Source organism: Theobroma cacao, chromosome 4 (genome assembly GCF_053813885.1).
Source record: "Theobroma cacao isolate CCN51 chromosome 4, ASM5381388v1, whole genome shotgun sequence".
Lineage (NCBI taxonomy): Eukaryota > Viridiplantae > Streptophyta > Magnoliopsida > Malvales > Malvaceae > Theobroma > Theobroma cacao.
In genome coordinates, this window is record NC_142642.1 from 35880308 (window position 1) to 35903850 (window position 23543).

At 31.9% G+C, this 23543-nt stretch overlaps 1 protein-coding gene across 1 annotated transcript; it reads right to left on the reverse strand.

The window, feature by feature from the left end:
- Nucleotides 1–11729: 11729 nt before the first annotated feature.
- Nucleotides 11730–18821, reverse strand: LOC18602787 (PB1 domain-containing protein tyrosine kinase). The gene is made up of 10 exons (XM_018118808.2): nucleotides 18577–18821; nucleotides 15580–18339; nucleotides 15156–15488; nucleotides 14982–15068; nucleotides 13556–13708; nucleotides 13179–13342; nucleotides 12944–13091; nucleotides 12623–12745; nucleotides 12412–12499; nucleotides 11730–12226 (listed from the first exon to the last, which is right to left on the reverse strand). Exons 2-10 carry the CDS (start codon nucleotides 17779–17781, stop codon nucleotides 12042–12044), a joined length of 3483 nt encoding a protein of 1160 aa, XP_017974297.2. The 5' UTR covers nucleotides 17782–18339; nucleotides 18577–18821; the 3' UTR covers nucleotides 11730–12041.
- Nucleotides 18822–23543: the final 4722 nt, after the last annotated feature.

Consider the following 23543-nt stretch of genomic DNA (forward strand, 5'->3'; position numbering starts at 1 on the left):
CTTTCTAATTTATCATTATGATAGCTAAGATTGAATAGAAAAGTATGATATTTATAGTACTCATTCTTGTTTACACATTAATTTGGTAAACAAGTTATTTAGTTTCTCAAATCAAAGCAAAATATTTTGTATTTTACAAGATTCGCGTAATTAAAATTATACTAAAAAATATGGTAAAAGTTTTTTATATTGACTACCGACAAGGAAAAAATGTTGAATTTTGGGTGTATACATTGTGGATTTACCAAATATTAATGGTAGTGATATGTTGGTTGGTAGGAATGCATGTGGGTGATAGTGGGTACTTTTAATTGTGTATTTGTTTTAGCTGAATAAATGAGTGTTAGATATCCCATTGAAGGAAGTATTTTTTAGACCTTTTTCATTAACAACTGCGAATGAGATTAGAGTGGTGGAAGGAAAGAGCAATGTTGGTCAATGGACTTTGAATTTCAAAAGGAGTCTATTTTAGCGGGAAAAAGAATCTTTGGAGGAATTGTTGCAAATGCTTAAGGAAGTCCATTTGGATAGTCAGAAGGGTGATCAGCTTGTTTGGGAGCTAGATAAAATGGAGTTTTTTTCAATAAAGAAGGCCACAACTATCCTGAGAACTCATTCATGGCCTGTGTGGCTGACAGTTGATGCTACACTTACATCTTGAATTGCTTTTGCAGAGAATTTACTCTATCCTAAGCTACTTTAACAAAGAATTTACTCTATCCTATGCCTTCACTATTCTAAAAACTACAAAAATAATAATAAAAAAAAAGACAACCAGAAACATTGGGAAATATCAACCAAATTACATATCGTATGGAACAGGGCGGAGGGTAAAATAATTTTTGAAATTATTTATTTATTATATATATTTTTTAATGGTTATTCTTAAAATTTTCAAAATTTTCATATATTATATATTCTTTTCTTTTAAGGGCCTTTTAAAATAATTTTTATTTAATAATTAATACAAGTAAAAAATAATAAAATTACCTTGCAAATTTTTTCTCCAAATTTTTACAAACCATCAACCATGTTCTTCTTTTTTCTTTTTTGTTATGTGGGTTCTATCTTCTACTTGCCATATTTTTTTTCTATTATGTATATTTTATTTTTCATGATTTTAGTCTTTAAAAATTAAAAACTTATTATGTAATTATCAGATATAAGTTATAGTGTTGCATTGTTGATTGTCACTTAAAATTTCATATCATTTGTTTATTAATTCTGATTATATAAGAAAAAATTAATTTGAGTATATTTTTTTATGTGCTTTACATTTTATATTTACTTGAAAGGAAATTATCTTGAGTATTTAGTTTTTAAATACTCTTGATTATTTAAGAAGAAATTATTAATCATGTATATCATATTTAACTATTTATATTTTTTGTATTATAGTTTTATGTTTAGTATTTTAAGATTAAATAGAAATAAAATAAGAATATTAGATGTTGACTGTATTAATTTTTTTTAAGTTTGGTTAAAGAATGAGTAAGTTAAAAACAATTGACAAATTTTTTTTAAAAAAGATGCAAATTGTCAAAATGATTCTCTTATCCTTGAGCTAGTAAGCCTTAATGAGCACAACTTTTCTAAGGGACTTTTGTAAGTCTTTCATTTATTATTCCTTTTGATTTATATGCTATACAAAATTATTATCTATTATAAATATTTTGATTGTTAGTTAAGTTTAGCATATTAATTTTAAAAATTTTAGCCTCTATTCTTTTTTGTCTTTGATCCTCCCTAATAAAACTTGGCTAGTTTAGCCCCCGGTATGGAATTTATTTAGCATGAAGAATATGCGAAGCTTGTTCCAGATCATATCACGCTTTGTTCCAATTGGATAAAAGCTGTCACCTATTTGAGGACATTTCTTTCATATCTATTCTGCAGAGAGTTAAGATATGACTCGAGTTTCGCAAGAAGACTTTCATGAAGTGGACTGCCTGTTTTCTTCGTCTCTCTTAAAGTAGTTTGGAGAACATAGTTTCCATATAATAACCCCTTGAATTTGTTGTTCGTTTCTAATTAAGATTTCAGGTTTTTATAGGATTAATTAATGGGCTAGTTCAAGATTAAAAGTTCTATTAGAACGAGGAATAGAGGTATTACAAAAAGAGTGATCTGAGTACTTGTTTAATAACGAATCTGTCACCGGGCTCAAGAATTACTGGACATTAAAGGAAGGGGAATAAAACTTTTGGCTTTTAAATCCGACCATATCCATTATATTAGAAAATAAAAACGAAAACCGAACTTACCCAAATTGACCAAGGTCGATGATTCAACTTGCCATATAGGGAAAACTTTAGCTTCATGTCAAAAATCAGGGTGGAGAGAGTATAATTGTGCCCAATGTATATTAGTACCTCTCTGCATTGAATCATTTAGGCTAGCTAGTATTTGTAGCGTGGTCACGTGCATTATAAGTAAATATTTAGTTTCAAAAAATTTTTAAATACTAAATTTGCATATATGATTACTAATATTTACAATATATAAAATCTAGAATATAAATTATTGAAATTTTTTACAGGAGATTTTGCAAGAAATTGGTCTGCCTACTTCTTGGGTTAGCCTAATAATGTTTATTGTTAAATCGCCTACCTTCTCCATCATCTGAAATGATCAACACACAAATGCTTTTGCTCTTTCTAGAGGAATAAGACAAAGTGATCCTCTCTCACTGTGTCTTTTTGTACTCCGTCTTAAAAGGCTTCCACATTTAATTGATCATGAGGTGAGATAAGGTAATTGGAGACCACTTTATTTGACAAAGAGGGGCTCGATTTATCTCATGTTTGTTTTGTGGACGATCTTATGCTATTTGGAGTTGCAACAACAAATCAGGTGAAGACTATGATGCGAGTTCTTGATACTTTTTGTTTGGCATCTGGGCAAAAAGTCAGTTTAGCAAAATCACGAAAGTTGATGTCTTCCAATATTGGTCCTTTACATGTAAAGTTACTAAGTGATGTTGCCAAAATCTAGTTGACAAAGGACTTTAGTAAAATACCTTGGCACTCCAATGATCCATGGGAGAATCACTCGGGATACATATTCCGAATTGATTAACAAAATCAAAAACAGATAGGAGAAATGGCATAATAAGCATTTGTCCATGATGGGTTGCATCTCACTTGTGCAATTTGTTACAAGTACTATGGCATCATACTTGATGCAGACTTCCTTCCTACTTGCGAATGTCGTAAAGGAGATAGATCGGCTAAATAGAAGCTTTGTTTGGGTCATGTGGGTGGGATTCGGAAGAGCCATGTTTGACTTGGAAGAAAATCTGTCTTCTTAAAGAACTAGGAGGATTACAGATTCGAGAAACTAGAAAAATGAATTTAGCTTTGCTTGCGAAACTGGGATGGAGTGTAAAAAAAAAAGGACTCATTATGCATAGATCTTTTGAAGAAAAAAAAAATACTAAAAACATGTTGATTTCATGGCCGCATGTGTAAAGACTACTGATCCTCTTATGTGGATAAGCATTCTGAAGAGCGGAGAAGTTTTATTGAAGCGAATAAGAGTGAACATAAATAATGGGCATAGTGCTAAATTTTAGACAGATACATGGATCAACTATGGCCGCGGAATACAAGCTGTCGTGCTATTGTAAGGGGCCAGCAGAGGATCGACCTTCAGTGTTAATTCACTGTAGTGACATGCAGTAGTCAGTAATCAACTCCATAAGTTTTTTAATACAAAGGATCTATCAGAGTGATAACTGCAGAGCATATGACTTATATTATTGCTTATTAAATGTGAACAGTATATTCGTACTCAATTATTAATTGAGTTGAAAGAGTGATGGTATGTATTCTTATTATCTTAAGCACATCATTGGTCACTGAAAGTCAGGTCTTAACTAGACCGTATTACGAAGATGACTTTTGAAGGTCAGAAGTCAATCAGAATATGTTGAGCTATGTTTAGTGCCTTTAATATAGATTGTTTGGTTTACCACACTTAGTGCTACGGACTATGGTTCCATGGTTAAATTGAGTTTTCAATGTCAATCCCCTTGTAGCACTCGAGTATTTGGCTCATTGGTTAGTGCACGATTCTCCTGCTTAAAGAGCAAGGTTCGAATCCCTCCTCCCCCAATTATAAAAAAATAAAAAAATGTCAATCCCCTTGTATGTTTTGGTATCAGAGCTAACTTTATCTTTAATTAGTAGTACACAAATTAATTTTTTTTAATAAAATAATGTAAGAATTAGTGAGAATTTGAATTTGATATCTTCTTTTGATCTTTTCATAAATAAATTGCAATTGTGGATAATCATTATATTATATATATACACAATATTAAGTGTGCATAGGAATGTGTATATAGATATTATATAAATTATTTATTTTTTAAATGTATAATAGTAATATATTATATAAAGGTAACTTATTTCTAGAACAAAATAAATATAAATTCAAAGGATGTGCACTCAATCAACTGAGAAATTGAATTGAAGTTTCAAGCTATTAAGCTTTATATTATAAAATATTAACTATTTGAAATCTACTATGAACTAATCATAGTGAGATTTTAGCAGTCTACACAATCCAAATTCAAATATATTTATTTAAACCTAGTAATTAATTTCCATAGAATTGGAAATGTGATTAAAACTAGGATTTTAGCAGTCTACATAATCCAAATTCAAATATATTTATTTAAACCTAGTAATTAATTTCCATAACACTGGAAATGTGATTAAAACTAGGCAGTAGGCAGCATGTACCCTTTAAATATCTAAACTTCTTTAAGCTGAATGCACTCCATAACCTCCGACTTGATGGATCATGCAATCAATTTCCTCTTCATCCTCCATCTTGACCTATACAAAAAAAAATCAAATTATAATTAAAGTACTAGTACTTATTTAATAACTAATTATTAACATGGCTAAGTATTAAGATTTCACAAACAAGTTATATTTTTTTTTTTGAAAATTATGATTTCATTGTTTCACAAAAGCATATACCAAGACTTGAAGTAATCTCCTGTACAAGACAAACAAGAGACATACATCAAGAATCAACTTATACCAATATCCACAACACCTTGTACACATAAGGAGAGTCCCACAACAAGATATACACAACAACTCACCAAAACAAAAGCGCTTATCATCATCCATCAAAGGATCAATAATAGACATGAATCACCACAAGCAAGTTATAAGTCATGAAAAAAATGAGACCTGTTCAGGTGTTTCATCTTCATTAAGGCGACGACCGTCAAACAAGAAAGCGACGGTATTTGGCTCAAATGAATATTTGGAGCAATGAGCATTCATCAACTTGCGTAGTGGGGTGGTGCGCTTCATCTGGTAATATGCTTCTTGTCCATCCTGCATATCAAAATCAACCATGAAAATATATATCAAGTAATTTCAATTCTTTTGCTATATAATATGAACAAAAAAATAATAAAAAAATATTTTTTTGAAATAATAAAAAATAAAAAATTTGAGTACTTGAATGATATAGAAATGGTGTAAATACTCAGATCTACCTACAATTAATCATAGTTTGTATCAAAAATAAGATATAATGTTATATACTAAAAATTTAATTTATCCAATATGTGCGACACCAAAAATAAGATATTTGCAGAAGACTTTACATTAGCTTGACAATTTTTTTAGAACAAAAGTAAAAGTAGAAACGAAAGAAAGGGATTAAAAGAGAGTTAGAACCTGATTCTTGATTGTGATACGGACACGAGCATTAGGCAGATACTTTGCTAGAGAGGAAGACATCTTTTTGGCAAATTTGTTTTTCTCTTATCAATATGCTAGCTAAGATTGAAAAATTGTATGAAAAAGTATGATATTTATAGTACTCATTTCTTTTTATTAATACATAAATTTGATAAATAAATTTCTCGATTTCTCAAGTCAAAGAACGATACTTTGTATTTTACAACGGTTTTTTATTCAAAATTATACAAATGAAAAGCCATAATGATTCAAATTGATTATTTGCTGTCAATGAATTATAAATTTTAACTATTATGGTAATCTTTGCTGGCATTCAATTATTTCTTTTATAAATGCAAATAAATCTTGTATTGAGATAACCTTTATCTCTTTTGTTCACCTGTCGCCTTCAATTGGCATTCAATTGTTCTTTCTTACAATCCTCAGTCATCTTTTGTTGGCATTCAATTGTTTCCACTTGTACACACAAGTAAACCTTACACTTACTATACGCTTTATCCTTTTTATTCACCTACCACTAAACAAGTATTAGAGTGAAATGTCTCAATCCTTTGTTGACATTGAATTGTTTCTGTTGGAATGAGCTCCGCAGTCAATTGGATTAGTTAAGGCTTGGATCCAATCATGCAATCATATTATTCATACTGAATGATTGGAGATTTTCCATCATCAATAAGACAATGATTACAAGTTTATTGGATAAAGTCTATGAGATTAATATGCCTTGCAAGAGAATTGTAAAGTGTTACAATTATGAGATTCGTATGCATCAAAGCATAATTTCTAAATGTTCCTGGTCGATGTATCATTGAGACTAGACATTAATCATGCTTAGAGACTGGTACATTCTATATTCCTTACTTGAGAATTAAGCAATCGATTTTATAGGTTGAAGTATAAAGATACTTAGAACTAGAATGTGGTGTTTGCTTTTAGAAGAAGTTCATTGAACATGACCCATCATGAGAAGTGCATTTGGTATCTCACTTTATTGTTTATGCAATACTTCTCATGTATCAATCGTGTAAGTACTCCCTAGACTTGAGACACTAGGTTGTCTTATATGTGGAGTGTTATACTTTGATTTCATCCCTATGAGTCCCACCAAAGATGCCAAAACAGGATATTGTTAGGTATAGCATGAAGCATGTAAAGGCAAATGAGTGGTCAAGATAAGAATCATTATCTCAAGTGATTCAGGGGACATATCCTAATTATGCCTGGTTGATATTAACTTATTGAAGTCTTTGGCTAAGGCGACTTAGAAATTATGAAAAGAGTTTCATAAGTTTTCGTAAAGTTAATGATCTAATTATAAGAACGAATATGGAGATTAATGAGAGTAGACATTACACCATACTCTTATTGTCTTTGGGATATATGATGAGAGAATGAATTACACTACACCATACTCTTATTGTCTTTTGAAATAGGGGAAAAAAATTAATACAAAAGTTAAAAAAAAAAGAAAGTAAGGTTATGAATGATCTGTATTTTAAAAGACCAATGATATGTATTTTAAAAGACCATTGGTATGTTACTTTTTAAGATAAGGGAAAATTCCATGTCAGACAAATAATTCAAACATACAAAAATCTAATTAAAATTTTGTTAATCTTGCAAAGTTAGATTTCATGTTTAAGAAGTTCATTAACACGTAACATTTATACAAAACAATCTCATTTCCATATCTTTTGAACCATACCATATAGTCAAGTAGATTCCCATAAAGTGAACCCTCCATACCCAAATTTTAGTGTAAACTAAAAGCTTTATAATTGATTCTTGTTTTTATATGACAAAAGCTAATAATCAAAATATGAGTTTATAAGTGCATTAGGACTTTACAAATCCCCTACGCATCTATTTGAAAAATAGGCTAAGTGTTTAAAGTTCAAATATGTTGAAAAAAGGCTTAAACTAACCCAAAGTATCAAGACCTCGCATAAGGGTATTGAGACTATAAGTTTTGAATGCCTCACAAAATAGCTTAAGGAAAAAGGTGTATTGAGACATCTCTGGTAGGTATCAAGACTCCGTTCATTGAAAGACCAAATTCTAGAAAACAAGTATTAAAGTATTGAGATATAGACATCAAGTATCGAGACATCTCTTCAAAATAGTAGAATTTCAGAGAGCAAGTGCCAGTGTATCGAGACACAAGCTTTATGGTATCGAGACTTTGCTTTTAATCTTCAGTTTCCAGATAAGAAGTCCAAAAGTATCTAGACTCGAACTTCATCGTATCGAGACTTCACCTTCAGACATCAAGTTTTAGAGAAGAAATGTCAAAGTATTGAGACACACAAAGAAACTATCGAGACCTTATCTTTAGAGCCTAAGATTCTAGAGGTGAAGTGCTTAAACATTAAGACCAACTTGTTAAGTATAGAGACATCATCTCTAGGCATGCTTTTCCACAGAGCAAGCTAATATATATCAAGAACATGCCATAGAAGTATCGAGGCATGATTTAGTTTGGAAATTTCAAAGGAAGAACAAGTATCGAAACATGAACTGAAGTATCGAGACATCAGTTGAGACTAGCAATTAAAATATCAAGACTCAAATCATGAGTATTGATACTTCATATCAGACAAGTCAAAAAGGGATACATTTAATGGCCATAATTTCGAAATCAAACTCTCAAATGGCTATGAAAAAGGTTTATCAAAGGATGGCTAGAGCTCATTTTTGAGTAGAGAGAACACCCAGAGAAGATATTTTAAGTAAAAGGGAAGTTTCCAAGAGAAAATTCCTTCCCCTCACTTTTCAAATCAAGTTTTCATCGTCTTTGCTTCTTTCAGCTTAAAGTTTTACTACTCCTTTGATAAGCCTTTACTCTCTTTTTGTATTCATTGATTTATTCAGCCTACTTAGAGGCATTCTAGAGCTTAAACTTCACATTCTTTATAATCTTTTTACGGATTATACCTTCCCTAGAAAGGTAGAGTGTTGAGAGTAGTTATACCTTAACTTTTGAAAAAGTAATGTTGATAGGTTAAACCTTAACCTGTGTAAAATGTAGAGAGGTTGTGCTTACTCCTTGAAAATGCATTGTAGAGGTTGTTCTTGCTCATTGAAAAGGTATTGTAAAGGTTGTGCTTACTTCTTTAAAAAGGCATTGTTGCAATGGTTGTACTTGAACCTTAAAAAAATATTTTTTTTTATAATGAATTACAAATTCCTTAGTAAGCCACATGGAATTATAACCAAGCTTAGGAAGATCTATGTATTTTACCCTTATATAAAGTATTTACTTTAAACATATAATAGTAGTATATTTTTTGAATGATATGAATCTCAACAAGTAATGAAAAGCTCATGGTTTAAAACATAAAGTTCTCAATGCTATAGCATAGAGTGGAAGTAAGTGTTTTACCATGGTCGACTTAAGAATATTTTTTTTATTCAATGTTTTAGTAAATTTGTAAGAAGGGAAAAGCAAAATTCACAAAAATCTAGAAAAAAAATATAAATCCAATAGATGTGGACTTAATTAATGCAAAAATTGAATTGAAATTCCAAACTATTTAGTTTTTTATTATAAAATATTAATTATTTAAATTCTACTGTGAACTAATCATAGTGAAATTTTAGCAATCTACACAATCCAAATTCAAATAATTATTTAAACTTAACTATTAATTTCCATAACACTGGAATTATAATTACAACTAGATAGTAGGTACAATGTAATATCTAAACTTCTTTATGCAAAATCCCTTAACCTCCTATTTGATAGATCATGCATTCAATTTTCTCGACATCCTCCATCCCCACCTATACAGAAAAAAAAATTATAATCAAAGTATGAGCACTTATTTTATAACTAATTATTTGGCCAAGAATGCATATTTCACGAGCAAGTTATAAATTACGAAAGAAATGATACCTGTTCAGGCGTTTCATCTTCATGAAGGCAACGACTACCAAACAAGAAAGAGGCAGTGTTCAACTCCAATGAAAATATGGAGCAATGAGCCTTCATCAGCTTGCACAGTGGGCTCGTACGCTTCATACTGTAACATGCTTTTTCTCCATCCTGCATATCAAAATCCACCATGAAAATATATTAAGTAATTTCAATGCTTTTGCAACAAGGAAAAAATTAATCATGACAATATTTTTGGTACATCAAAAGCAAAAGTAGAAAAGAAAGAGATGGGTTAAGAGATAGAGTCATCAGAACCTGATTCTTGACTGTGATACGGACACGATCATTAGGCAAGTACTCTGAGCGAGGGGAAGACATCTTTTGTGCGAATTTGTTTTTCTCTTGTCACTATGTTAAGTAAGATTGAAAAATTATATAGAAATGTGTGATATTTATAATAGTCTTTTTCTTTTCATTGCCACATAAATTTGGTAATTCGCATATTAAAAGGTTCATGTATTCAAAATTATACAAATTAAGAATTAAAATAATTCAAACCGATCCTTTCCTATAGATACTAAATAAATTTTAATTGTTATGTCAATTTTTTGTTAACATTCAACCGTTTCCTATTATAGACACAAATAAATCTTGCACCTAGATACATTTGATCTCTTTTGTTCACCTAATGCTTTCAAATGAAATTCAATTGTTTCCTTTGATAATCATGCCTGAATTCGCTGGCATTCAATTATTCACAAGATTTCACTAAGCAAGTATTAGAAAGAATCATCTAGTAGTTTTTACCATTTCTCCAAAAGATCAATATCTAAGCTTCAAGCTCTCTTCTCCTCCCGAACCTTTTTATATGTATTAAAAAAAAATTATGCAAAAGTTAAATTTAGTAAGACATAATGCTCAAAAAAGATTCTAAACTATTTTAAAAAATTTTAAATAAACCTTTATTGTTTAATTACATTTAATCAAACTCTTGTATTTTTATGTTAGATCAAATAAACTCTCATGAATAATGATTGATTAATTATCATTGGTCAAAATATCACTTGTTATTTTGTATCCACATGACACTAAAATCACGTTGATATGAAGGATGAAAATTATCACAAGATTATATTATTATGTCACATTAATATGTCACATCATCATTAATTATGATATATCAGCATATCACATCATTATTCATTATAATATGTTAGTATGACATGTCAACGTCATACTGTATAAAATGACAAATGACATTTTGACTAAATCAATAATTAACCATAAAGATTTATTTGATTCAAAATAAAAGTAAAAAAAAAACTTATTTAATTCAAAATAAAAAAATAAAGATTTGATTGAAGGCAATAAAAATATAAGAGTTTGATTGAATACAATAAAAATATAAGAGATTTATCAATTGTTATCAAAATATAATGACTTACTTAAATTTTCCTGAATAGTCTTAAAAAGCTTTTTTAGATATTATATCATTTAGTAATTAATGAAAGAAGAAAAAGAAAGAAAGTGCGAAAGAGATAAAATGAGTGATATGAAAAAAAATTTAGAAAATTTAAATTCCCTTACAAAATTTCAAGTTATTAAAATATTGATAATTAACGACTAATAATCTTATAACAATTTGATTTTAAATTAAAAGAGTTATAACAAAAGTAATCATATAAAAAAGACCATCATAATATAATATCAAAACTCATAATTGAAACCAATTTTTTTTTTCACTCATCTGTAATTGTAATTAATGATCTCTTCTTTTAAAAGATCATACATATGTTACTTTTTGTACCAAAAGGGAAGATCCATTTGGGGGAAATAATTCAAATATACTAAAATTTGATCAAAATTTCGTTAATCTTGCAATTTATCAATAATTGTGATCGATGTGCTAAAGATATGAAAACCTAATGGAACACCAAAGGAAGAAAGGTAAAAGAAAGCCATTTTATAAGAAAGTAGTTTCTGACAAACCATGAATTCTTCTTTTCCTTTTGTTCGAACCTTAAAATAATCAAACTTAGATGCAAAACTACAAGGATAGAACTTTATTCAAACCATATTTCTGTCGTATATCTGAAAATAAGCCCGTGGAAACAGTCGTTTATATAACTAAAGGTCCATCCTATTCCAGTTTAGATTTTGGTTGGCTAGAATTGGAAACAAGAAGAATTATACAATATGCTTGTCAGAGTTTAGTTTCTGAATGCAGTCTCTAAGTTATAAAAAAAATTCACAAAATAGGTTGACATCAAAAAGTCAAGAGTGAATTTGTCAGTTTTTATATGTACATCCAATTTAGAGAGGTTAAATCTCTGCATCACTGGGGCTGTATGGGAGTTACTTAAACCATGAATCTACACTTTTTCGAGATATATATATATGTATATGTGATTTACAGGGGGGGATTTTTGGTTTCATCTAATTGCGGTACGCCGTTTTGGCTGCAATGCCGCTGACATTACACGCAGCCTGTTTGTTATCTCTGTAAATGATGGCCTGGCTGCAGGGTCAAAGGACCAACATTCTTCCATTAACTTTCTCCATTCAGGATCACAACGTTCTGGTATAGGAGGCCTGAGGGTATTATTTACAATTCCACCTTCAAGCAGAGTTCAGACAAAATCATTTGTCAATGCTAGAAGAATACAAAGGAACGAGTAAAACAAGGTTGGACAATAGCCAATAAACACGTTCAGACATGAAAGTTTCTCTTCTCTAACAGAATTGAATGTGAGTCAGTGAATAAGATAATGACATATTGAGGACTAGTTTTCAAAAGCATACCAATTATTGCACCACAATGCATGCTAGCATATGGCTCGTCCCCAGTTAGAATCTCCCATAATGCAATACCAAATGAGAAAACATCAACCTGCAAAGGGAAAGAAACAAGCAGATAATGGTCTTATTTCCTTCTTCGACGAAGTCATTCCCCTGTCGTATATGTTTAGTGCACAATTTAAAGTAAGGACACTATCCTATATATAATCCTAACCTTTTCTGAAACCCGGCTACTACTGCCGTTCAATAACTCCGGTGCCATCCATGGCAGAGTTCCACGCACCCCACCAGATACAAGAGTATTGCGCTTGATTCTTGACAACCCAAAATCTCCAACCTGCAAAGCAGGTATATTTTCCAGGTGAGCTCTACTTTGCTCAAATGGTAGACTAGTTATATGTGATTTTTATCTGACAGTTTCAGATATAATAATTAGTAATTACAAAACAACACATGTATCCACAAGCTAACATGTATGCTAGATCAACTATTTAAAAAATATGTTCAACAGAATATGATTCCTACTACTAATAACCTTGCATATGGGTCGTTGAGGATCCCTCAAGTTGACAAGCAAATTGTCGCACTTCAAATCAAAATGGACAATATTTTTAAAATGCAAATATTCCATGCCAAAAGCTGCATCCAGTGCAACTACAAGCTTTCTACGACGATCAAGTGCCCTGCAGGAAAATTTTTAAAGTTCATAAATCTATTTATGTCAAAGGAAGAAAAGGAAATGAAAATGTATGGACTATGGACTAACTCACCTATCTTTCTTTAGAAGGGCATTCCTTAATGATCCATTCACCATGTATTCAGTAACAGTTGCCATAGTTCCTCCAGGTCCATCAGTGACAACCCCATAAAAAGCCACTACATTTGGATGATGAAGTTTTGATAGAATTCGTGCTTCTCTCCAAAATTCATTAGTCTGTACAAATTTCCAATTAGAAATGTTCAAAACTATAGAAACCTCGCCCTCAAGTAATTAAAATATGTTCCGATCCATTTTAGTCCCCTTTCTTTAGACTGTGGACGGTTCTAAATATTAGAAATACAATTAAACTTTACAAGAGCTATAATTATAAGATTATAAACAATTGAAAAAGAATTCAGATATGGTACTAATTAATAAAAGACCCACCAACCGCTCTTGCTCTGACGACCTGCCCAAAAAACAACTTTCTTTGATTCTCTTAATAGCAACATCTGTTCCCCTCCATTTTCCATAAAAAACGGTTCCAAATGTACCTGATCCTAACTCATGAAGTTCTTCAATATCAGCATCCTTTATGATCTGTATATCAGTATTTAGAGCAGTCTGTTAAACAAAGGCAGAAGTACTAAATATGAAACAGAAAATAAAAAAGAGTGAGCAAAGGGCAGATAATTTGAGATTGACAATTTAACTAGTAATTTTTGACATGTCTGAAATATTCTTATTCCAACTGCCAGTCCTTTTGTCAATCTAAAAAAATTTAGGAAATCTAATACGTGCAGAAACTTTGAATGGCAACAATGGGGCTTTGTGCTTAAGAGGGGCATGCAAGATTTTGTTCTGTGTCAAGTATGTGTGTACCTGTACTGGTATAAACTTTAACGAAATTAAACTTGTATAATCATGTAACAAGGATAATCATGATGGTTGAATGATAAAAAGAAAGAAGCTGCTAGCACTAGGTGGGATCTTGCACAGCTTGGACCCAATATGGATCCCTTCCTATCCCACGTGAGTGAATGAACTGGTCAAAGACACTTTTGGTTTATGGAGGGGACGGATCCCTTTAGCTGGAGGGGTCAATGTCGATGAATGGGATCCAAATACTAGCATGCTGATCTCCTTGAAGGAAAGTACTGACTGCCTAGACCAGGCCTATGGTTACTTTCCTAGTGAAACCTTCATTTTTGTGAAGCAGCACTAGTGCTCACATGCTAAGAAGCTTCCACTGTGTTAGAGAATGATCCCACGAGGTTGTCAACTATGTTTTTGCTTGTTCTTTCATTGCTTATGACTTAACCATTTCTTGAAAAGGAATGCAATAATTCCGAAAATGGTGGATACAGGACATGCATAATTTTGCAAAGAACAAAAAAGGAGCATACGGAGTAAAGGAAAAGAAAAACAAAAAGAAAGGATAAGTAAAGTGTAGAAGAAAAAAGTTCCTTTCAATGCAAAAGGTTAGCTGTTGTGGAAGTTTCAAGTGAATTTCATTTCTTAAACGCTGATAGCCTCAACAATGTTGTCAGTAATCAGTTTATTTATAATTTTATTGAAAGGATAGTTATTAAACAAGCTGCTCTCCTCAGATTCTTTTGCAAGATGAGATTCAGACACAAGATTGCATATGCCGAAAAAGGGAAATAGAACATGTAAATAGTGGCGCACACACACAAATATGGAAACTAACAGAACACATTAAACCCCAAAATTAGTGAACATTCTCCTTTGGCCAAACAGGGTGAAGAGCGAAGTTGGGGATTCGATCCCATTGCATGCATGAATGTTTTGCATTAAGAAAAAAGGCAAAGGAACTAAGTTATGCATGAACCATTAAGAAAGTAGCACAGACCTGTAAACCATGGATTCCAGATTCAATTTCAACCATTTTTGCATCAGTCATAGATTCATCTGCATTTTTTCCACCACTCTTCATATCCTATAAGAATAATGAGGTGGTAGCTGAAATCTAATGCAAAATTCATCATCGTGTATTTGAAACCATCCAGATGAGGGAAAATGCTACCTCATAATCAGATTCTATTTCTTCCTTTGTTTCTCTAGTAGATTGAATTTCATCACTGGTCATATCTTGAATATGTGGCACAACAGCCGAAGATGAGGGGATGTCAAGTGGTGCATCACTGGTAACATCCTCGATAATAACAGCTGATTCAATCACCATGCCATCATAAGGATTATCAGAGGGCTGTGATTGGACACTGGTAACATCTTCTAATTTTGACCTTTGGTAAAAGTATCTGCTGCTGCTAACCTCTACTGACTTGTGGTCAGGATTGGCAGCTCCTTCACCATGGAAAAATGCCTGTGTACTTGAAGCATTGTCTGAAGTCAAATTCTGAGAGACACATTCAGAAACAGGAGGATCAGTCTTATGAAAGTTCAATATCATAGTGGAATAATTTCCCAGTGAGTGGAGCTACACTTACAGAGCCTGATATTGTGGGTTCTTGGTCAGCCAATTTGTGAGATGTAGCAGGTTGTAGATTAGGAGATCCAAGTGCAATAGATTGACTGCTCACCACATCAATCATAGTATGTTGCTCATCCCTCGTGGCACTTTGGTGTCTGATATGAGATTCAGGTGTGCCTATGTTTAATTTGTAACCATGAAGATGCTCCCTGGTATCTGCAGAATTTGGGACAATGATGACTGGTGAAGAAAACAATGAGTCTCCAGAGCCAACTAAGTCTTTTGCAGGAGGAGAAGCACTAGGCAAGTTGTTCAAGTTAGGCAAACTCTTATCTGTGATGGAGCCATTGTGTGATGTAACTTCAGCATTTCTTTCAATCTTCCTTTCTTCATTGGAAGACTCATTACACCAGCCAATCCACTTTGACTTCTCTTGACTAAGCTCCAAATTTTCGTTGCTGTCTGCTCTCCTGAAAGTGGCCTGAATCTCATGTTTGGCCACTTGGCACTTTCCATCATCTCTCTCTTGCCGTTGCATAAGCCACTCTTGAGAGCTAGTTGACATTGCTAGTGAGGGTGATTTTTCTCTTCCACTATTATAGGGAGCCTGTTGCGTAACTTCTTTCAAGAAGGAACTGTACCTCTCATCCTGTCCCTGTAACTGTGAGTCAGAAAGTGTCCTCTCCTTAAGCATAGGTCTGTCAGGGCTCACAGTATTTTGACTATGCAGTGGATAAGAAATAAAATCTCCACTGGGGCTTCGATTGTGAAAATGCTTTTCATGGGATTTGTTACTCAGAATATTTTCTAAAAGATGTTGGTTATGATGATGGTGGTTCATCAATGGAAGAGGAACATGAGGACGATTATTATGATAGCTAGTGGCATCCATATAATAGGATTTACTACATGGATGTGTTTCCACAATAAAACGATTAATGCCTTCAGTGCTATGATCAAAACATGATGTATCCACAAAAAACTGCAAATGGGAATTCTTAAGATCTCCTTGCTGAACTTGACCCGGAGAAAGAGGAGGGGAATGGTTAAATGATCTACTTGGTATCTGAAGATTGGATAAAAGTTGAGCAGCTGGATGTGAGAACATCCCCACAACATTAGGGGAACTTGTACTATAATCCTTATTCTCGAAAGCATGAGCAGATGTAGTAGAGTCTCCATAAAAACTTGGACTATAATCTGAAGCATTTCCCAACTGGGCTGTTTGGCTTGCTAAACTCTGCCCATTAGAGTTCTGACTTACATCCAGCATTCCATTAACAGCAAAAACATACTGATAATCAGTGTCATTCTGCCGTGGAGTCCTTCCTTCAAAGGAACTTGGACTCTCAGCTTCACCTAAAGACACGAGAAATAAGCGCAGTCTCTGAGAACGCCCATTTCTTTCCAGTTCCTGATATTCCTCTATCATATGATGAAGATCCTCATCAGAACAAACAGATATTAGAGAATCAAGATCCTCATCAGGGAGCTGGTACTTGATAGTATGAGGTTGGTTGCAAATTGCAGCCGTCTTTCTTGCAAGTTCCTCCCAAGTGAGGTTTTTCCTAATGGATATTATCCGTGTCTCTCCACCAACATATCTAAGCTTCCCATCACTTGGCCTTGGTAATATTCTGCCCCCAAAGCTGCAAAGAAATTTCATTTTACTGGCGAAAGCACCTTCTGTAACTCCTGGGCTATTAGGTTGGTGTGATTGAGGGGACTCCACTACATATAACTGAGGTAAGGTTGGCCCTGGAGTAACTTGATCAAAGTAACTTACATCAGAAAACTGACCCAATTTTTGTCCATTAGCACCATATTGCCAGTCATAACCGCTAAAGAGATCAGGATAAGCGTTCTTATCTACTTCCGTTGGGCATACTGTTCCTGAAACAAAATCTGGAACATCTGAATTATATTCAGAGTCCTTCCTCCTAAATCCAGGAATGCATTTAAGATCTTTGCAAACCTGCTGACAGTTCTGATTGTAATTAAAAGCTGTTAGACTAGGTTGGAGATGATCTACATCTGTTGTCAGTGCTATTCTTCTTAGAGCACCAGGATGCCTTAAAAACTCTGTAGAAAATTCCTCACCGGTCTGTGCACAAATATTATTTACATTCCTATCTGTAGCAGCTCTGTCATTTGACACGATAATTGCTTTATCGTGATATGACCTTGGGCTTGAAGTAACAGGAGTATTGCTTGCCATGACGTCAACCAAACCTACTTTTTATGGCTACCATGAACATTTTCTGACATATGGAGTCTATATTTACTTAGTTTCCCAAGATCCAATGGTAGTTGTGCAATTGTTTCTCAAACTTAAACGGGTAAACCACGTTTCCTTTTCCTATTTACAAACTTAACCCACAATATCTCCCATTGACTCGACCACTTATAAATTCACACCAAGAATTGAAAGTACTGGATTCCAGATACTACACAAGCCTGCGACTCTACATCATATCAAATGCTTATTTTCTAAAAACCAGCTTTGATTTGCATCAAGAACAGAAAAAGTAGTAGATGCTACACAAATTTCTTCAGAAAGTAAAGTGCATAATCTCCCAAACTTTTCCAAGTCCAAAGCTAGCAAAATGTTCATTCAAACTCCAAGACAATATAGGCAAACAAAAGGTCTTCAATAATGAGTCAGAAGGGAAAATGTCCTCACAAATTCATCTCTTTACATAAAGCAAATTCCTCCTTGGTTTCGACATTCAATACGTCATAACTACACTAAGAAATGAAGCTGGGACACATATAACTGTGGAAGAAACACAACAGAATCAATGGAAAAAACACGAGGGTTAAATTCATCAAATTATAGGTGACTACATCCGAAATGACAGAAATCAAACATTGCACAAGAAAAGGGTACCCGAAACAACCAAGATTGAATGTAGTAATATGTTTGATTTCCTCCATAGAGTAATATGTAAAAAGATGGATAACTAAACAAAATTGCAGACTAGAAAAAAGAACAAAAGGTGGAAAAGGGTACCTCTTTGTTTGATGAAACATCGTGATCTAGACATGGATTTGAGCATTGAAAGACGGTGCATTAATTTGGGGAAATGAGAAGAAGCCAAAAGAGGAAAAATGGAGATTGATTTTGGGTTTTTGCTTTGAGAGAAGGAGAGAGACCGTTGCACAAGGGCCGGAGACAATGAGTTCAAACGGGCGGACATTTGCTTAAAATAACGCGGGGGCCTAACTGCAAACAACTAACTCATGAAGTTCTCTTTCTTTTCTCCGCGCAATATTTGTCAGAGGTCTTTAAAGCAATGTATTCAATTAGAGCAGCTTTTCATTACAAAAAGGAGACCTTCTTTTGCACAAATCAATTAAATGAAACGGTTTTGCTAAGTACTGCAAATATTTTTAAAATTTTTAAAAATTATTACATTAATTATCGTATTAAATGTAAAAATATTATTATAACTTTAAATTAAATTAAAATTTAAATTTTTTGGTGACGCCACTCAAATCTTTTGATGACAATTTTTAATTTTCATTGTCTTTTTTTCTTAAATTAATGTACAATGGTGGGAGGGGGAATATTGAAGCAAAAAAATTGGATTCCATTTAACTGCAAATTTTTTTTTGAAAAAAAACAATTATAGATTCCATTTGATCATTATTATTGCTATTTATTCTTTTTATAGTAAATTGTAAAACTTATAATTATTTGCATATAATAAAAATAAAGATTTGGTGAAATCTTGGCCATTTATTTCTTAGCTTTCACCATTTCTTTCACCATATTTCTATGTACTTTTGTTGCATTTGGTTTGGGTGTTTAGGATCAACGGCCACTTAACCTTTTAAGGCTTAGTAATCATTTCTGAAATTGATTTTTTTCTTTATTCTTTTCATCTTTGTGTATTCAATTTATAAACCCTAACCAAAACAAATTCAGTTTATTAAAAGTCTGTTTGTTTTGACGTAAAATATTTTTAAAAAAATATTTTCGAGATTCATATTTGTTTGGAAATCAAAAAATTTATTTCAAATGTAAAACATTTTGCGAGTTAATGAGAAAAACAACCATTGACCACTAAAAAGCCTCTAAAGAATGTAAAACATTTTCCAGAGAAAAAAACTCTTCTAAATCTAGGAATATATATTTAATGAATATTAATATTTAACCTAAAATATTAAAAAATTAAAAATATATTAATATTTAATTTAAAATATTAATATTTAAATTATTCAATACCATTACATTTGAAAAATTGTTTTTAAAGAAACCATTTAATGCAATTAAATTTTTTATTTATAAATTAAATAAATTTTACTAATAATTATAATAAAAAATATTTTAATGATTGGTATATATATAATTATATGTTTTGGATGTTAACACAATTGATAAATATTGATATTTTATAGTGAATACACATAAATATAAGTTTTGAATGTTTTACACAATTGATAAATATTAATATTTTTATAGTGAATACACATAAACATAAGTTTTAGATGTCTTACATAATTTATAAATATTGATACTTTTATAGTGTTATAGTAAAAAAGTGATGAGATAGAAATTTTTTTAAAAATTAGAGCTTACTTTCATTGTAAACTAGCATTGTATAAGAGTTAAAGGATTGCATGAATGATTATATTGCACTAATCATTAGATAAAAAACTCAGATACGAGCATATTTAACTGGTATCTCTTAACACCCGTAACCGAATCCAAACCCATTAACTAGAATCAAACAACTTAATTGCTGTAAACTATTTTTCATTTCAAGGAAGATTTTACTGAAGAAAAGCACTGGGTTCTATATAGAACAGATGATGAAAGTATTACTAGCAATAGTGGAGCAAAAATGGTGTACAGCCACATGGATGCAAAATAGGTGTGAAGCAGTTAGCAAGATTTATTACCAAGTTAACAGGCCATGCATCCATGCAGCTTCTACTATTTCAATTTTATAGGCCAACAACAATGGATAACCCATACCTCAAAGCCTATAACCCATCAAATATGATTTCACAAGTTAGAAAAAGTAGGACTGAGGCAAAAGGTAAGAATCTAATCCATTTTTTAAAATCTCATAATTGAAGATAAGTTAACAAAATTAATAGAGAAAATCATAAACTTAATGAGATAAAAGAATTGATAAAGGGAGATAATATTGAGAAATAGAAGAATTCAAAAATGAAAAACACATGTGTGGAGATCTCACTTGCACACCTTTAGAGCCAAAATCCAAAATGTCCAAACCCATGCTTGGAAGCCTCTAAACTCAAACAACCTACGTGTCAATCAACTAGAGCTCCACATGGCACAAAACTATTAATCTACGTGGCATAAAAATAAAGCACTAGCTTTCTTTTATATATGGTTATAGATATGTAATTAAATGTTTTGAGAAATATTATCATTGATTTTATCTATTTTCATATCCATTTTTTATTTTAATATCAAATTAGTAAAAATCAAATAACAACATTACCTTATAATTAACTCCTATTTATCATCCTAACATTAAAATAACTCCATTAAATGGCAGAAAATATTTTTTGTGAGATAATACAAATGATAGAAAATATTTTCGACAGTTTATCCAAATAATGAAAAATATTAAATTTTTTTGTAAAATATTTTACACTCAAAAAATTTGCTCCTAACAAGTTTTTTTTTTTTTAATTACCAAACAGATTCAAAATCCCTTTACAATATTTTCTTTTATTATGTCCAATATTTTAAAATTATATCAATAAATTATGTTCATCTTCTTTATTACGATAATAATGCAGAAAATAGATCTAAATAAAAATGCTCAGTATGATATCTTACTTGGTAAAGGATGGCCACAAAGTAGTCTAAATTCCATTAGAGAAATCAAGCATCTAGACGTCGTGCATGAATGTTGGCATCCTCCACTTTTAGAATTGAAGGCTTATCAAAACTTGGACAAAAATGTTCTTAAATTTCATACGTTGTGTCTGAAAGTTTCTGGAATTAAATTCCAAATGAAACGAGGAAATAGCTTATTTCACTTAAAGTTTAAAAATGGGACTATGAATTCTCAACCTAGAGAACTTAGGACAGTTTGGAATGCACCTTTCGAAATCCCATCACTTTTAAGCAGTTTTCTTCAGACAAAGGCCTAAATCATGTCACTGATTATGTGCTGCTTTTTCATTGCCTTGTCAGTTCTTCGAAAGATGTGGAAATCCTTCATCAATGTGGAATCATTGAGAATATATATGTTAGGTGATGATGAAAAGGTTACTAAAATGCTTAACAGGCTTGGTGTCTTTTGTCCATTTCTCCTCTGACACCTTCTTTTACTCTTCACTATTCAACAAAGTGAACAAGTATTACAATCGACATTGGATTGCAAACTTGAAGAATAATTACTTTAACAGTCCATGTACAGTCATCTCCTTTCTTGCTACTGTTATGTTGCCCTTTCTTACACTACAACAAACTATATTTTCAATTCTTTCTTTTATATATTAAATAAATTGCTGCATGTGTCTTTATTTTCTTAGTAATGGAACTTCTGCCCTGGAAACAAGTCCCCTAAAGTTGTCTGGCTTACCTAAAGGATTGGAACTCTGAGACATTGATTTCAATGTAAATTAACTTAGGAAAATGATTTTTAATTTAGTCTATATAAAGGTAAAACCAAGGAAGGTTGCTCATACTATGATTTTAATTTACTTCAGCCACTGTGAAAGAGAGATGAATTAAAAGTTCTCTGTTTAACTATAGTATCTTCTTCAATTTCTCTGAAGGGTTTCAGAATCTCGGGCTCCGGAATATATAGTTGGCTCTAGTTGGGTTACTTCCTTAATGTTAATTGGGCTGCTTCTATTGACTTTAGCGATTTGCACTGTTTATCTCTCTTCTATAGCTTCTCTTTAAGTTGTTTTTCACCTTTTCTTCCTTATTGTAAATTCACAAGACTTTCCTTGTTTTCTCTAAAAATATTATGTGCACAATAAGCTCCTTCACACCTACTCTAAGCCCTTACCTTTGATTATATATTGCTTTTGTTTCTTATCTTTTTTTCTTTCCTCTTTTTCTCTTTTTCTCTTTTATGTTTTTCTCTTTTTCTCCCTTAAGGGTCGGGCACCAATCATTGGACATTGTCGTCGGTTGTCGGTCAACGGTCATTGGTCATGGTCATGGAATGGAATGTCCGATGATTGTCAACCAATGACCAACATCCAATGATTGATGATTGACGATCGAGGCGATGTCCATTGATTAGCGAGCAATCCTTTAGAGAGAATATGAGAGAAGAAAAAAAAAAGAATATAAAGAGAGGAAAGAAAAGATGAAAAGATGAAAAGAAACAAAAGCTATATATTAACAAAGGTAAAGGTTTAACGCAAGTGGTAAGGAACTTGTTGTGTTTACATAAGATCTTAACTTCAAAATGCCACATCAGCATGTCAACTGAAGGAAAGTGTGACACATGATGCCCACGTGGCATTGCCACATTAGCATGTCACAGTGATATGGCATTGCCACATCAATATTTTCAATCTGCCTCACATGCCACGTCAACAATGACATCAGCTTTTAGAGAGACTAAATCAGCAATGACATAAGCTCTTAGAGGGATTAAATTGTTGCGATTTTGAGTTGAGAGACTAAAGTGAAAAAAATGCATGAGTACAGGAACTGCTAAGGTATTTTGACCAATTTATTTTTCTTGTATTATTGTAAATTGCAAATAATAAAGCTAGATGTCATATATTTCATCAAATATTATATTTGAGCATTTAGTTTATTGGTTGATGTATAATCTCCTACTTAAAGAATAAGTTCGAATCCCCTTTTTCCAATTTCAAAATAGAAAACATTTCGTCAAATGTTATACTAAACTCAATTTTATAATTTTCTCAAATTTTAATATAAAAAATTTCAAAATCAAATTATTTTTTTATAGATTCCATTTGATCATTATTATTGTTATTTATTTTTTAAAAATTAAA